Source organism: Sciurus carolinensis, chromosome 12 (assembly GCF_902686445.1).
Source record: "Sciurus carolinensis chromosome 12, mSciCar1.2, whole genome shotgun sequence".
In the NCBI taxonomy this organism is placed as follows: Eukaryota; Metazoa; Chordata; class Mammalia; order Rodentia; family Sciuridae; genus Sciurus; species Sciurus carolinensis.
Genome location: NC_062224.1, coordinates 60,562,749 through 60,580,283, shown reverse-complemented (window position 1 = coordinate 60,580,283; position 17,535 = coordinate 60,562,749). Strand labels below are relative to the sequence as shown.

Genomic DNA, 17,535 nt, shown 5'->3' with positions numbered 1-17,535 from the left:
ATAAAAGGAAAGTAAAAAGAGGAAATGTGAAAAGAATAAGTCTGTGTTCCTACTTCCTCCTTCCCTTTCAAGTTTACAAAAATCATAAAACTTGTTCCCACCTTTAGGTTTTTGCAGTTTCACAAGGTAAACAGATAATTCCTCTAGGCTTCAAAAAATTTTTTAAAAAATTCAAAAAAATAAGTTCTCATTGAAAAATCTTAAGCAATGATTTTCAATTCATATAAAAATTCTATTTAAGATTAAGTTGTATAGTGGTAATAACTATACTTGTAGAAGATAATCACAAGGATAATGTATGCATATAATCAAAATAGAACTGTAAGTGGTAAATTTAGCTTAAATTGATACTCTCAAATGTCCAGGAACAAGAGTATTCTATGTCTTATATTTTTTGTACTGGGGTTCTACTTTTGTGCTACATTCCCAGCCCTTTTTATTTTGAGACAGGTTCTGGCTAAGTTGCAGAGCTTGGCCTTGAGCTTGAGATTCTTCTGCCTTAGCCTCCCCAGTAGTTATAGGCCTAAGCCACCATGTCAGTTGAAGTTCCTATATTTTAAATTAATTATTTGCTTCAAAATCTTTAAGTATTTTAAGAGGTTATTGTGCTTTCAACAAATTAAAAAACCACGGTTACCTAATTCATTGATTTTTCAAACACAGCTAATATAGAAAAAGTATAATTATTTAATCAGACTATAGTTTTCCAAGAAAAACTGGGTAATTCTCTTAAATTAAATTACAGATATGACAATTACAAAGTAATACTAACTTCTGCAATCACTTAGATACTGCCGAATAAAATGTCAAATGCCTAAATATTCATAAAGATTACTAAATTTACCACTTTCTATTTCAGAATTCTTACTAGAGAGTTTGGGAAAAATCTTGATTTGTATGCATTTGACAAGCACACAGTATCTTTCTTTTCCACATGGTTAATGATGATGAAAAGCGGAAAGTTCTAAGAAATGTCAGGATGCAATGGTGGAATGGCAAGAAGTTTCTATCTTCAAATAAGTTAAAAAGTAGAATCTCAGGCTGGGGATATACCTCAGTCGGTAGGGTGCTTGCCTCACCAAGCACAAGGCCCTGGGTTCAATCCCCAGCACTTCAAAAAAAAAAAAGTAGACTCTCAAAATTAAGATTAAAATAATTAAAGAAATCTAAAGCTACAAGATTTCAGAATTTTTTAATGATGTATTTTTTTAAATATATTTTTTAGCTGTAGGTGTACATAATGCCTTTATTTCATTCTTATGTGGTGCTGAGGATGGAACCCAGTGCCTCACCTAGGCTAGGCGAGCGCTCTACCACTGAGTCACAACCCCAGCCCTAAATAATATACTTTAAAGACTATTACATATAAATTATTTCAATTATTTTTTAAACTGTATTCCCTGGTTGATAGGAAATATAATCTTCCCATAAGACTCATTCCTTGGCATTGGACCCAGGGCCTTGTGCATGCTAGGAGAGAACTATACCACTGAGCTACATCCCCAGGTGAGTTACACATATATTAAATTACAATTTATCAATGAGAATACAATCCTTTTGGAAACTTTAAATCTTATAAGGGCTTTAAAAAAATTTTTTTTTTAATTTCACTGGGTGCACTCATGCACACCTATAATCCCACTTACTGGGGAGAGTAAGACTGGAGGATGGGAAGTTCAAGATCAGCAATTTAGCAAAAACATTGTCTCAAAATAAAATGGAAAAAAAAAAAGGTGGTAGGGTGGGGATTTAGCTTAGTGGGTTCAATCCCCAGTACTGCAAAAATAAACAATAAAATAAAATTGCGGGGCTGGGGAGATAGCTCAGACGGTAGAGTGCTTGCCTTGTAAGCACAAGGCCCTGGGTTCAATCCCCAGCACCCAAAAAAAAAAAAAAAAAAAAAAAAAATTGCTATACTATAATTATTCTTCCTCAAATAATTAAAATAAATTTGCTACAGCTAATTTGAAATCAAGAATTAACAAGCCAGGTACGGTGGAATCCCAGCAGCTCGAAGGCTGAGGCAGGAGAATCGCAAGTTCAAAGAGAGCCTCAGCAATTTAGTGACGTGCTAAGCAACTCAATGAGACCCTGTCTCTAAATAAAATACAAAAAAGGACTGGGAATGTAGTTCAGTGGTTAAGTGCCCCTGAGTTCAATCCAGTATACTGGTGGAAAAAAACAAAAAACAAAAAACAGGAATCAAACAATGTCGTCGTTCCTGCCCCCCCCCCACCCCGCCCCCATTCTGGGTCTTGTTATGTTTCCCAGGCTGGTCTTGAAGCAATCTTCTTGCCTCATCCTGCCCAAATAACTCAGACTACAGGAATGTGCCACACTTGTTTTCTTTCATTTAAAAAAAATAAATGGTATTGTCTATATTTAAGGTATATAACATGATGTTGTAAGACACACACATAGTAAAATAGTTATTATAGTGAAACAACACATTCATCATCTCACATAGTTACCCATTTTCCTCTGTGTGGCTGAAGCAATTATAATCTACTCATTAAGCAAAAATCCTGAATACAATGCAATATTATTAACTATGGCCCTTATGTTGTACATTATATCTTTGTATCTGTTTCTTCATCTTCTATATTGTCTTCTTTGTATCCTTTCACCTACTTCTCTCCATTTCCTCCACAACCCTGACCTGGTATTTTCTTTCTTATTCAACTAAAATTATACTAATGGACAGTCATCTAGTTTTAAATGCAAATGAAAACACTATTAGCCTACAGAACATGCCCATAGCCCTCAAGAAATATGCAACAACCAATATCCATACTCCTCTCCAATTCTGTGTTTGATACTCTAACATTTCACATGTTGTCTTACACTGTGTCAGGTCTATAAAGACTAGACTTTATGGTCTGTTTACTGACCAGGTAATTTAAAATTTATTTAATATTATAAAGGTTAGGAAGAGGGCATATTTCTTATACTAAATTACAAATTTTAATTAGGCCTTCAGGCTAATTTTGACACTAAATGTAGATGTAACACATTACAGCAAAAGAAGTGCAGGGGAGTTTATTAGAGCATAGGGGTCAAGATAGGAACAATGATGGATCTGACTGATCCCCCATTGAGGTCAGCTGGCTTCAGGGTTATTTTTTTCAGCTCTAAACCACAAATGGCTTCATGCAAATCACCATTCCCTGCTGCAAAAAAGCTTACTCTATGCACCTAGACTATATGTCAGTAGCTTTATAAAAACTGCCATATTTCAGGTTCCCAGAACTAAAGTGAAACTCTTTCCTTCTAAATCTTGCTTAAAAAAAAAGAAAAAAAAAAGTTTGGAGGCTGGGGTTTTGGGTCAGTAGTAGAGCGCTTGCGTAGCATGTGTGAAGCCCTGGGTTCAATCCTCAGCACTGCATAAAAATAAATAAATAAAATAAAGGTAGTATATCTATCTACAACTAAAAAAAAAATTTTTTTTAAAGTTTTGATTGTTCCCTTGATAAGAAATACCATACTATAGAGAAGTACATTCCTAAAACTCTTAGCCATTCCAGAAGCTGGTTCATAAAATAACAACAGCAGGTAAGTTATCTCTTTACAATAAAGTTTAATCTTTTGTAGGTTCTCAAGTTCTCCCTACTTAATACCAATAAGATTTAGTAGACAAAGATTATTAGTATAGTGCCTTGACACACTGTTGACATAAAGATGTAAATAACATAATACCATCACCCTAGGAAATGACAGAGCACTGTATTCATCTTATGATCCTCATTAAACAAGTACTGGGCATCAGTGCTCACTAAATAAGCGTGGAACTCAGTGTTAACACAGTAAACACTAAGAGGAAGAGAGTTCTTAGAACCCTCTTCCGGCACAGAACTTTCTCAGTTTGAGTATCAAAGTACTTCAAGAAAAGGAGTTTTTAATTAACCCCACAGAATCAGACTCTTAGGGTGGGAAGGTATTTTAAACATCAAATGGCAATGCTATCAATAAATGCTACCACAGGTTGGGGACGTAGTTGAGTGACAGAGTGTTTGCCCAACCTGCATGAGGCTCTGGGTTCAATCCCTAGCACTATAAATAAACAAACAAACAAACCAAAAACCAGATATGGTGCTACCAAATGAAGTAGTCATTAACCATATGTGACTACTGAGAACTTGAACAGTAGCTAGCTAGTCTGAACTGAGATGTGCTATAAATGTAAAATATACACCAGAATTTGCAGATTCTGTGTAAACTCATGAAAAACCTCTCATTTTAAACTTTGAGTCCATTTTGAAATTACATACATAGGGCTAAATTATATTATTACAATTTAATTTTGCCTATTTCTTTTTAATTTGTGAATATGACTACTAGAAATTTTTAAATTACTTCTGTGGCTTGCAGTATAGTTTTTTTGTTTTTTTTTTTAAACGTTTACTGCTATAGAACTGCAACCTTGATTCTGACAGCAAACTGGAATTGTCACTTGGTATTTCCCAGTTACAGATGTGATTTAGAAGATAAATGAAAAAGCAGTTTGAGATAATAAGAAAAATAACTTCAAGCAATCATAAAAATACTCAGTAGGATAACTTAGTCCTGGCACCATTTGAAAGAAAGATTACTTCAAAAAGGCAAAAATAGCACAGGATGCAAAACCACACAACTTAAGAAAATAAGATGAAAAGTAAACTAACCAAAATTTACTAATAAAATATGTCTAAAGGCTAATTATAACACTCATCTTTAAAATGGACATTTCTTTCATTTTTAGTACCTAGGGTCTCAGGAAAAAAAGATTCTGTTATTCAAGTACTTTCAACCACAAACAAGTGAATCATTAATAGTATAAAAAAGGGAAATACTTGTAACCTAATTCCCTTTCCCCAAACCAAAAGAAAATAACAGCAGTAAAAGCAAAATTAGAAAATTGTTTCTTTAGGATTAAGTAGGCTCACTTTGGTCCACAAACATTACAAAATAAGAAAATGCATTTTGTATTTCCACCTGTTCATCTTACATATTTGCTTTTCCCCTTACAATGTTAATTTTTAAGTATTTTTATTTTATTTTTTGCAGTGCTGTACATAGAACCAAAGACCCTGAGCATGCCAGGCAAGCATTCTACCACTGAGCGACACATCCAGTTTTAAAAAGCATATTTTTATAGTGATAAATTCAACATTACATTTCTTTGAGTCAATCATATACTTCCTCTACCATAAGACATCTTTCCGCTTTGATTTGAAAATATTTAGGCCTCCAGGGCACTTGGCGAAAAAAAAAAAAAAAATCAGCGTTTTTCCGAATCTATGAAAATGTTTTTTTAAGAGAAGGGGGGAAACTTTCTCCAGTGTTCAGCTGTGGCAAAAGGCAAAAGGTTCTAGGAAATTTTCAATAAAAGAAAACTTAAGGAAATTAAGATCAATGAGTGAATCCCCAGGGTTTCCACAACAGTTGATTAGATACTTTCTATAGTATCAAAACAAACGAATAATCTCCAAAAGGTCCTATTTAGTTGTCAATTCTTCATCAGTTGGAGTTTTATCAGTTGAGGATAATCTTCAGACTATTTGCTAGGTGACACATTCCTCTGGAACCTTTTCCCTGTGCATTTAAATACCAAGCTCAATTATGCTCCCAGTAGAGTAAGCAGAAAGGATTGTACATACTTTAAACTAAGGAGTTGATTGGTTGCAGTTTCCTGCCTTGGTGGTCAAGCTCTTTCTTATGATCCTCAGTGAAATTACTCTAAAAAAATCGCCCCACAGACGGCCAAAATTTCCATTAGAGCATCCTATTTTTAGTCTTTGGAACTGGTCTTTTAAATTGCATTCTATAGTACAATGTGTTTAACTTTACTCAGTAAATAAAATAAGCTTTCCAAGATTTTCGTTCTTTTGAGCTTAGAAAGGAATTTTAAGCTTATAAATCTTAATTTTTCAATCTTAAAACTTAAGATTGAAAACACTCTTTCAAACATGGAAAATTTAGGTAAATATTGGCCCCCGGCGGAAACACCAGGTGGTTCCTGACAACTAAAGTGGTGGTGCGGAGGGAGCAGGTATGGTGAGGAGGAATAAAAAGCATCCACAAGGGTGGAGATACCAGGCAGTAGGCAACAGGACAGAAAGGGACAGAGACATAGTAGAAGCCGCAGGCTCCCCAGGGAGCCCGGCGAGGAACGATTTCTGGCGCTAATCCCCTAGGGAGGGAGAAATTGGCGCGATGCGTAGGAACAGAAGACCCACATTGGCTGGAGGAAAGAGGGGGAAACAGGCTACCGGGGAGGGGGCGAAGGTGAGGGAACCCGGCTACACCTCAGTGCGAGGGCAGAGGCGGCGCTGCCGGAGGACAGCGCAGAGGGAGGAGCGAGGGGCTTTCGAAAGGCTTTCCAGCGGCGGGTCCCTGCATCCCGTTCTTCCTCTCCTCACCTGGGAATCCGAGGCAAAAGAAGGACTACCGCTGGGCGCCGGGTCTGTTTTCAGCCCCACTCGCTGACATGGCGGCCGAGGAGCTGTCACTGAGCTTGCTCGGGTCTCCCGCGGCTCGGGTGGATTAGACACCTCTTGCCTTTCCGCCCCGCCTCCCTCTGCGCACCCCTCCCCGCTGGCCGGCTGGCGGCCCGAGACCGCGGACCATAGAGCACGAGCGGCTAGAGAGGAAGCGCCGAGGGCGGATAACCATAGAGTATGAGTCCGGACACAGCCGGAGAGTCGGTCTCCTTCCTCATCCGTCCACTCACAATCCTCTGGCGGCAGAGGCGTGTCGGAAACGGAAGTGAGGGAAGACTGCACCAAGGATCAGACGTTCGCATGCGCAGATTGTAATGTTTACTTCCGCCCGGCCTAGATCGGTGGCGAGGAGGGTTTGCACGTGTAATGCTTTGCACAGGGCTTACCGAAGTAGATCCTAGTTGATCTTTGAGGCCGACCTTAGAGGCGAAGATGTGGGGCCCAGCTACCGGCATTGCTCCGCGACTAACGTCAGTTTGGGCGGGCGCTGGTCGCTTTTACATTTTGAGGTCAGGAGCAACTAAGCGGAAGGACTTTCAGGCGAGGAACCGCCGTGAATTGTCTGACTTCTACCCACAGCCGTTACCCTATCCAGATTTGGGGGACTCTCCCTGGTGGGTGTCCAAGTGCCGCTTAGAGCCCGGGCGTTACATAACTAGTCGGAAATTGGCTGAGACCTTGGTACAGATCCTGCGGGAGAAACGAAAAAATCCTCGGCAGCTACTCCTGGAGTGCAATCCAGGTGAGTATGGCTGGATTGCATTTTCTTGGATGTTCTCTTCTGCAAATTTTTATTGACCAATAGTGGGGTGCTATTTAAGGCACTGCCCTTTACTTCAGGTCACTTTCTTGGAAAGATTGCCCACAAAATAATAGCATCACAAAATATTTCTGTAGCAGTTTGCACCTTATGCAATATTTTAAAATTTGCTCATAGCTTTCACTTCTCCCTAAAACAGTTGTGAGCGCAAAGTTTATCTTATCCGTCTTGTGCATCTATTATAGATCATAGCAAGATGCGGAAAACACATGATTTGTAGACTTTTTGAACGTGTTTTAAAGCACCATTTCCTATCTTTGAATGCCAGTTCTGTTTAGGCTCGACATTATTTTTGATAGTTAGAGCATCCACGTAGTCCATGAGTTAAGAGGAAGGCTAGAGACAATCTTTTTTTTTGTTTTGTTTTTTGTTTTTTCTTTTAAGGAAAAGTGAAACGTGATTAACAATACAAAATTTGCAGTCACTGACAGGATGGATTCAAAGCCACTTGGAATGTTGGAGTCAAGTAATTATTTAATCCCCACTTTCCTTATATGTCAAAAGTACATGTTGGGGATGTTGTGAGAATTGAAATTATACAGTACTTGTATAACAGCTATTAAGCGTTTGATATTAAAAGAGATTATATTGTTTACTTTGCACATAAACTTTCTCTTCTGTTAATATATTAGGGCCTGGAATCCTGACTCAAGCATTACTTGAAGCTGGTGCCAAAGTGGTTGCCCTAGAAAGTGACAAAACTTTTATTCCACATTTGGAGGTATACTTTTTTTTATCTAAAAATAATTTTTTGTTCAGTCTGCTAACTTTGAGTAGTTCAGGGAAGTAGAATTAAATACATTATTTTTTATAGAATCTCCTTTATGGGCCATGTCTTACATACCTTGTTTGTTATCCATAATGAATAAAACACACTAAGTATTTGGTGCATGTTGAATGACTAAGAGTTTGATAGATCTGTGATTTATTTTCTAGTTCTAGTTCTTAATGGAGCTCAGAAAATGATACCCCCGGGGCTGGGAAGATAGCTCAGTCGGTAGAGTGCTTGCCTTGTAAGCACAAGGCCCTGGGTTCAATTCCCAGCACCCCCCCCAAAAAAAAAAAGAAATAGAAAATGATACCCCCAAGTACGACATTTTGATCTGCTGAATACTTTGAAATAAAGGAACATTGGAAGCCCTCAGAAAGAGCGTCAGAACTAAGAAAAGCTCTCTGACCTACTCCTGCCCTCCTATATCTTGCCCCTCATTCTTCCCCAAAAGTAGTCATAGAAACTAGAATTCCTTTTCCCCAAAGCATCATAAAAACTAGACCTACTTTTCCTCAAAGCAAGCCATGAAGCCTAAAACTATTACTGAATCTTTCCCTACCTTTCTGTTTAAGAACTGACCGTAAAGCAATTTTCTGACCTGCCTTGTTTCATAATAAATCATGAAACCTCATTTCAGAAGGAATCTTGAACCTATATCCAGGAGGAAGAAATGCCACAGAGAGAAGCCAAGAAACTGAACAGGCAGGGCTTGCTGAGTTCCCCTGCTTCTGTCTGTTACATTACATCACACCCTTTTTGTCCAGTCTCATCTCTCTACATCTGTCCATACTTCATTGAATCCAAGCATAAAAATGGGCAGGTTTCCTTGGATCTTTGGGTCTTCATTATAAAGGATCTCATGTTACATAAACTTTCCTTACATAAATTTGTTGTATTTCTCTTTATTAACCAATCTTTCCTGATAGAAGTTTAGACTATGAATCTCAAAATGGTGCGGAGAAAGGGATCATACCTTCCCACTCATATATTCACCAACAGACAAACTGACTGAATAAAGCATATAGTTGGTATCACTAGTCTTTAGTAGTCTGTGCTGTGCCTCTGCCCTCTGTTAGTTCAGAATCTAACTGGAGTGAATGCTAAGATTAGATTAATCGGACTGTGTAAACTGGATTTAGGATTTCAGAGGCAAGAAAGATTTGGTATACTCAGGTACAGTTGCATAGAGTGCAAGTCTTATGCAAGTGGATTTTTTAGTAATCCTGACTCTTACGTAGCAGACAAGTTCACATAACAGTAAATGCACGGAAATTCCTTGCATAATTAGCCAGCCTTCCCCCCACCACATCTCCTTTAGAAATTTCAAGATTCAATTTAGATCGCTCATACTTCTCTACGCCAACTTCCTGAAACCATGTAAAGTGAATGACTTTATCTTAAAGTGTGCTATGTGAAAATGTCTGCAAAATTTAGTCATTTAATTTTTTAAAAACAAAACTTTAAACATTAGATTATTGTTCTAGGCTGAGGGGAGGTGTGTGGCTCAGTGGTAGAACTTACCTAATATGTGCAAGGCTCTTGGTTCTATTCCTAGACCAAAAAAAAAAAGGTTATTGCTATTCTATGACTGACTTGAAAATAATCTAAATCTGTTGAATTTTAAAAACAAAGAAAAAAAAAAAGAGATAAAATTGTTCAGACTTGGGGTGTAACTCAGTGGTAGGGCACTTACCTAGCATATCTGAGTTCTAAGGTTTGATCCCTAGCACTGTGCACCAACCTCCAAAAAAAAAAATCACAATTGTTCAAGGGTTTAATGTCATGAAATGTGATTTAATAAACATATCCACTTCTAATTTCAACTTGGAAATTGAACGCAGAAATATCAGTAATAAAATGTTTCTGAGGCTATATATGTAAAACATCAGTGACTAAATACAGTTTTGCTTTTTTTTTTTTTTTTTTTCATCCACTTAGAGAAAACATTTGGCCTTTGGTTTTTTGGGCTTGGCCCATTTCACTTAGCATGATATTTTCCTACTTCATCCATTTACCTGCAAATGCCATAATTTTGTTCTTTATGGCTGAGTAATATTCCATTGTGTATATATACCACAGTTTCTTTATCCATTTGTCAATTAAAGGGCATCTAGGTTGGTTCCACTATCTAGCTATTGTGAATTGAGCTGCTATGAACATTGATGTGACTGCATCAGTGTAGTATGCTGATTTTAAGTCCTTTGGGTATAAACCGAGGAGTGGGATAACTGGGTCAACTGGTGGGTCCATTCCAAGATTTCGGAGGAATCTCCATACTGCTTTCCAGAGTGACTGCACCAATTTGCAACTCCACCAGCAATGTATGAGTGTGCCTTTTTGCCCACGTCCACATCAACACTTATTATTGCTTGTGTTCTTGATAATAGCCATTCTAAGTGGAGTTAGATAAAATCATAGGGTGATTTTAATTTGCTTTTCTCTAATTACTAGGGATGATGAGCACTTTTTCATATATTTGTTGATCACCTGTATATCTTTTTTTTTTTTATTGTAAACAAATGGGATACATGTTGTTTCTCTGTACATGGAGTAAAGGCATACCATTTGTGTAATCATAAATTTACATAGAGTAATGTTGTTTGATTCATTCTGTTATTTTTTCCCTTCCCCCACCCCTCCCACCCCTCTTTTCCCTCTATACAGTCCATCCTTCCTCCATTCTTGCCCCCCTCCCTAACCCTAACCCCTCCCACCCCCCATTATGTGTCATCATCTGCTTATCAGAGAGATCATTCGACCTTTGGTTTTTTGAGATTGGCTTATCTCACTTAGCATGATATTCTTCAATTTCATCGATTTGCCAGCAAATGCCATAATTTTATCATTCTTTATTGCAGAGTAATATTCCATTGAAAATATATATACCACAGTTTCTTTATCCATTCATCAGTTGAAGGACATCTAGTTTGGTTCCACAATCTGGCTATTGTGAATTAAGCAGCTGTGAACACTGATGTGACTGTATCTCTGTAGTATGCTGATTTTAAGTCCTTTGGGTATAGGCCCAGGAGTGGGATAGCTGGGTCAAATGGTGGTTCCATTCCAAGTTTTCTAAGGAATCTTCACACTGCTTTCCAGAGTGGCTGCACTAATTTGCAACCCCGCCAGCAATGTATGAGTGTACCTTTTTCCCCACATCCTCGCCAACACCTGTTGTTGCTTGTATTCTTGATAATCGCCATTCTTATTGGGGTGAGATGGAATCTTTCGGTGGTTTTGATTCACATTTCTCTTATTACTAGAGATGTTGAACATTTTTTCATATGTTTGTTGATTGCTTGTAGATCTTCTGTGAAGTGTCTGTTCATTTCCTTAGCCCATTTGTTGATTGGGTTATTTGTATTCTTGGTGTAGAGTTTTTTGAGTCCTTTATATATTCTGGAGATTAGTGCTCTGTCTGAAGTATGATTGGCAAAGATATTCTCCCACTCTGTAGGCTCTCTCTTCACATTGCTGATAGTTTCCTTTGCTGAGAGAAAGCTATTTAGTTTGAATCTATCCCAGTATCGATTCTTGCTTTTATTTCTTGTGCTATGGGAGTCCTGTTGAGGAAGTCTGGTCCTAAGCCGACAATGTTGAAGATCTGGACTTACTTTTTCTTCTATAAGGTGCAGGGTCTCTGGTCTGACTCCGAGGTCCTTAAGCCATTTTGAGTTGAGTTTCGTGCACGGTGAGAGATATGGGTTTAGTTTCATTCTGTTGCATATGGATTTCCAGTTTTCCCAGCACCATTTGTTGAAGAGGCTATCTTTTCTCCATTGCATATTTTTGGCCCCTTTGTCTAGTATGAGAAAATTGTATTTATTTGGGTTTGTGTCGGTGCCCTCTATTCTGTACCATTGATCTACCTGTCTATTTTGGTACCAATACCATGCTGTTTTTGTTACTATTGCTTTGTAGTATAGTTGTAGTTTGGGTATTGTGATACCCCCAGCTTCATTTTTCCTGTGAAGGATTGCTTTAGCTATTCTGGGTTTCTTATTCTTCCAGATGAATTTCCTGATTGCTTGCTCTATTTCTGTAAGGTACATCATTGGGATTTTAATTGGAATTGCATTGAATCTGTATAGCACTTTTGGTAGTATGGCCATTTTGACAATATTAATTCTTCCTATCCAAGAACATGGGAGATCTTTCCATCTTCTAAGGTTTTCTTTAATTTCTTTCTTTAGTGTTCTGTAGTTCTCATTGTAGAGGTCTTTCACCTCTTTTATTAGATTGATTCCCAAGTATTTTATTTTTCACCTGTATATCTTCTTCTGTGAGGTGTCTGCCCATTTCCTTAGCCCTTTTATTGATTGGATTCTTTGTATTTTGGGTATAATGTTTTTTAAGTTCTTTATAAACTTTAGAGTTGAGTGCTCTGTCTGAAGTATGTGTGGAAAAGATTTTCTCCCACTTTCTAGGCTCTCTTTTCACATTATTGATTGTTTCCTGTGCTGAGAAAAAGCTTTTTAGTTTGAATCTATCCCATTTATTGATTCTTGCTTTTATTTCTTGCACTATGGGGGTCTTGTTAAGGAAGTCTGGTCCTAAGCCAACATGATGGAGATTCGGGACTACTTTTTCTTCTATTTGGTTAAGGGTCTCGGGTCTAATTCCTGAATTCTTTATCCATTTTGAGTTGAGTTTTGTACAGGGTGAGATAGGAGTATAATTCCATTTTATTGCATATGGATTTCCAGTTTTGCCAGCACCATTTGTTGAAGAGGCTATCTTTTCTCCATTGTATGTTTTTGGCATCTTTGTCTAGTACGAAATAACTGTACTTATATGGGTTTATCTCTGTGTCTTCTATCCTGTACCATTGGTCTACCTTTATATTTTGGTGCCAATACCATGCCGTTTTTGTTACTGTTGCTCTGTAGTAGAGTTTAACATCTGGTATTGTGATACCACCTGCATCACTCTTCCTGCCCAGGATTGCTTTGTCTATTCTAGGTCTTTTGTTCTTCCAGATGAATTTCATAATTGCTTAATCTGTTTCTATGAGAAATGTCATAGGAATTTTATTTGGAATTGCGTTAAATCTGTATAGTGCCTTTGGAAGTATGGCCATTTTGATAATATTGATTCTGCCTATCCAAGAACATGGGAGTTCTTTCCATTTTCTGAGATCTTCAATTTCTTTCTTTAATGTTTTATAGTTTTCATTGTAGAGATCTTTCACCTCTTTGGTTTGATTGACTCTCAAGTATTTTATTTTTCTTGAGATGATTGCGAACAGAGTTGTTTTCCTCATTTCCCTTTCAGATGTTTTATCGCTTATGTATAAAAATGCTTTAGATTTATGCATGTTGATTTTATATCCTGCTATTTTCCTGAATTCATTTATGAGGTCTAGAAGTTTTCTGATGGAGTTTTTTTGGATCCTCTAAATAGAGAATCATGTCATCTGCAAATAGTGACAACTTGAGTTCCTCTTTTCCTAATCATATCCCTTTAATTTCTTTAGTCTGTCTAATTGCTCTTGCTAGTATTTCAAGGATGATGTTGAATAGAAGTGGTGAAAGAGGGCATCCCTATCTTATTCCTATTTTTAAAGGGAATGGTTTCAGTTTTTCTCCATTAAGAATGATGTTGGATGGCTGGGGTTTTGGCTCAGTGGCAGAGCGCTCGCCTAGCATGTGTGAAGCACTGGGTTCGAGTCTCAGCACCACATATAAACAAATAAAATAAAGGTCTATCAACAACAACAAAAAAATTAAAAAAAAAATAATAATGATGTTGGCCATGGGTTTACCATAAATAGCCTTTACAACGTTGAGGTGTGTTCCTACTGTCCGTATTTTTTCTAGTGTTTTCAGCATGAAGGGGTCGAACGCTTTTTCTGCGTCAATTGAAATAACCATGTTATTCTTATCCTTAAATGTATTGGCATGATGGATTACATTTATTGATTTACAAATGTTGAACCAATCTTGCATTCCTAGAATGAACCCCACTTGATCATGATTCAAGATTTTCTATCTTCTTAATATGTTTTAAAAAAAAATGTTTTGGATATGGTTTGCCAGGATTTTAAGGATTTTTGCATCTATATTCATCAAGAATATTGGTCTAAAATTTTCTTTCCTTGATGTGTCTTTGTCTGGTTTGGGTATGAGGGTGATATTAGCTTCATAGAATGAGTTTGGTAGGGTTCCGTCCTTTTCTATTTCCTGGAATACTTTGAGAAGTATTGGAATAAGTTCTTCTTGGAAGGTCTTGTAGAACTCGGCTGAGAATCCGTCTGGTCCTGGGCTTTTCTTGGTTGGTAGGCTTTTGATGGCTTTTTCTATTTCATTGCTTGATATTGATCTGTTTAAGTTGTATTTGTCCTCCTGGTTCAGTTTGTCAGTGTCTTCTGTATTTTCTGTTTTGTTGGAATATAGATTTTCAAAATATGTTATGTATCTCAGTGGTGTCTGTTGTGATATTTCCTTTTTCATCATGAATTTTAGTAATTTGAGTTTTCTCTCTCCTTCTCTTTGTTAGTGTGGCTAAGGGTTTGTCTATTTTGTTTACTTTTTCAAAGAACCAACTTTTTGTTTTGTCAATTTTTTGAATTGTTTCTTTTGTTTCAATTTCATTGTTTTCAGCCTCTGATTAATTATTTACTGTCTTCTACTACTTCTGGTATTGTTCTGTTCTTCTTTTTCTAGGGCTTTGAGTTGTAACATTAGGTCATTTAGTTGTTGACTTTTTATTTTTTATTGAATGCCCTTCATGCAATGAATTTTCCTCTTAGTACTGCTTTCATAGTGTCCCAAGATTTTGATATGTTGTATCATTGTTCTCATTTACCTCTAAGAATTTTTTTATTTCCTCCCTGATATTTTCTGTTATCCATGCTTCATTCAATAGCATATTATTTAGTCTCCAGGTGTTGGAGTAATTTCTGTTTTTTATTTTGTCATTGATTTCTGATTTCATTCAATTATGATCTGATAGAACCGAAGGCTGTATATTTATTTTTTTGCATTTCCTAAGGGTTGCTTTGTGGCATAACATATGGTCTATTTTCGAGAAGGTTCCATGTGCTGCTAAGAAAGTGAATTCACTTGTTGATGGAATATTCTATATATGTCTTTTAGGTCTAAGTTATTGATTGTGTTATTGAGTTCTGTGGTTTCTTTGTTTAGTTTTTGTTTGGAAGATCTATCCAGTGGTGGCAGCAGTGTGTTAAAGTCATGCAGAATTCTTGTGTTGTGGTCTATTTGATTCCTGGAATTGAGAAGGATTTGTTTGGTGCACATGGATGCACCATTGTTTGGGTACAAATATGTATGATCGTTAGGTCTTCCTGATTTATGGTTCCCTTAAGCAATACGAAATGTCCTTCTTTATCCCTTCTGACTAACTTTGGTTTGAAGTCCACTTTATCTGAAATAAAGATGGAAACCCCCACTTTTTTACTGAGTCCGTTTGCATGGTAGGTTTTTCCTCATCCTTTCATCTTTAGTCTGTGGATGTCTTTTTCTTATGAGTTGAGTCTCTTGAAGGCAGCATATTGTTGGGTCTTTCTTTATAATCCATTCTGCCAGTCTGTGTCTTTTATTGATGAGTTTAGGCCATTAACCTTCAGGGTTATTATTGAGACATGATTTGTATTCCCAGTCATTTGGACTTATTTTTGGTTTTAACTTGACTTGGTTTCTCCTTTGAATGTTTTTTCCTTTAAGGTAGTTCCTCCCTTTGCTGACCCACATTGTTTTTCATTTCCTCCTCATGGAATATTTTGCTGAGAATATTCTATAGCACAGGCTTTCTATTTGTAAATCCTTTTAACTTTGGTTTATCATGGAAGGATTTTATTTCGGCTTCAAATCTGAAGGTTAGTTTTGCTGGGTATAGGATTCTTGGTTGGCAACCATGTTCTTTCAGAGCTTGAAATATGTTGTTCCAGGCCCTCTAGCTTTTAGAGTCTGGGCTGAGAAATCTGCTGATATCCTTATTGGTCTCCCCCTTTATATAATCTGATGCTTTTCTCTTGCAGCTTCAAAATCCTATCTTTATTTTGTATATTAGGCATTTTCATTATAATGTGCCTTGGTGTGGACCTGTTGTGATTTTGTGCATTTGGTATTTGTATTTGATTTTCCATTTCATTCTTCAGGTTTGGGAAATTTTCTGATATTATTTCATTGACTAGGTTGTTCATTCCTTTGGTTCGTATCTCTGTGCCTTCCTCAATCCCGATAATTCTTAAATTTGATCTTCTCATGATGTCCCATAGTTCTTGGAGTTTCTGTTGAAGATTTCTTATCATCTTCTCTGTTTGGGCAACTTTATTTTCAAGATTAAATATTATGTCTTCATTGTCTGAGCTTCAGTCTTCCAAGTGGTCTAGTCTTTGGTGATGCTTTGCATTGTGTTTTTAGTTTGGTTCATTGTTTTCTTCATTTCAAGGATTTCCATTTGGGTTTTTTTTTTTTTTTTTTTTTATCTCTATCTCTTTGTTGAAATGATCTTTTGCCTCCTGCAGTTGCTCTTTCAACTGCTTATTGGTGTGATCATTCATTGCCTGCATTTGCTTTCTTATCTCTTCCTTTGCTTCATGAACCATTTTAATTAAGTATAATCTGAACTCTTTTTCTGACATTTCTTCTACCATGTTGTCACTGGATTCTATTTATATAGAATCTAGATTCATTTGGAACATTTTCTTCCCTTGTTTTTCATGTTGTTCATGTATCTTCCCCTCTAGCAGTGCAGATCTGGGGTATTGCAGTTTCCCCCCTGTAGGCTTATAGTGACCCTATAGGTTTCCAATTCCTTTTCTTAAGGGGGAGAACAATATTAGCAGTGCCCAGTATAGGCAATATGCAATCCTAAATCATATAGCCCCTATGAGGACGTTAACAATATTGTCATAATAAACAGAATGAGTTCAATTTTTATCTTCAGTGTAAAAATAGATTTGTAATAAGGTCTGCAGTTTCTAATGGAGGACAATGAGGATGGGGAGGGGTATAGTATGTAGCTGTTAATGGAATAAGAAAAGAATATATAGAAGTTCTAGATCATAGAAAGAGTGAGAGTGTAATCAAAAGAAGTTGGTTGTTAGCATGCAAAAAGGGAGAGACTCTGAGGGAACAGGTGATCAAAAGAAAAAAAGCGAGAAAAGTAAAGAAATAAAAACTTAAAATTTTTCAATAAGGAGAAAAAAAAGTCTACACTATAACAGTCATAGAATATTCAAACCTCCCAGTCTTCAGTAGCCTGATGCATGAGAGGTACCTGACAATGAGCTTCCAGTCTCCAGCAGGTATCTCAGGATGGGATTTGCCCCACCTAAAGATGGGAGATATGGCTTCTAGGATTATCCAAGATGGCCACTCTGGCTTCCAAATTTGTTGGCAAATGGGGAGCTGGAACTTGGGGTGTGGGTGTGGTCAGCTGGAGGTCCTGGAGGTAGGGTGTGGTCAGTCTGCTTGTAGGATCCTGGAGGCAAGTTGCAG

The 17,535-nt window shown here is 37.1% G+C and overlaps 2 protein-coding genes across 3 annotated transcripts in view; one reads left to right on the top strand and one right to left on the bottom strand.

The window, feature by feature from the left end:
* Window positions 1-6,574, bottom strand: part of Cnst (consortin, connexin sorting protein) — a 91,288-nt gene extending 84,714 nt beyond the window's left edge. The window contains exon 1 of one of the 2 annotated variants that reach the window (XM_047520508.1): window positions 6,399-6,574. The gene's annotated coding sequence lies outside the window, so the exon portion shown is untranslated. The remainder of the gene's footprint in view (window positions 1-6,398) is intronic. The other variant, XM_047520507.1, reaches the window with a different exon arrangement.
* Window positions 6,575-6,766: 192 nt separating this feature from the next.
* Tfb2m (transcription factor B2, mitochondrial) overlaps window positions 6,767-17,535 on the top strand; it is a 37,936-nt gene continuing 27,167 nt past the window's right edge. The window contains exons 1-2 of the mRNA XM_047520510.1: window positions 6,767-7,221; window positions 7,932-8,020. Coding sequence (XP_047376466.1) covers window positions 6,912-7,221; window positions 7,932-8,020 — 399 coding nt within the window. The 5' untranslated portion in view covers window positions 6,767-6,911. The remainder of the gene's footprint in view (window positions 7,222-7,931; window positions 8,021-17,535) is intronic.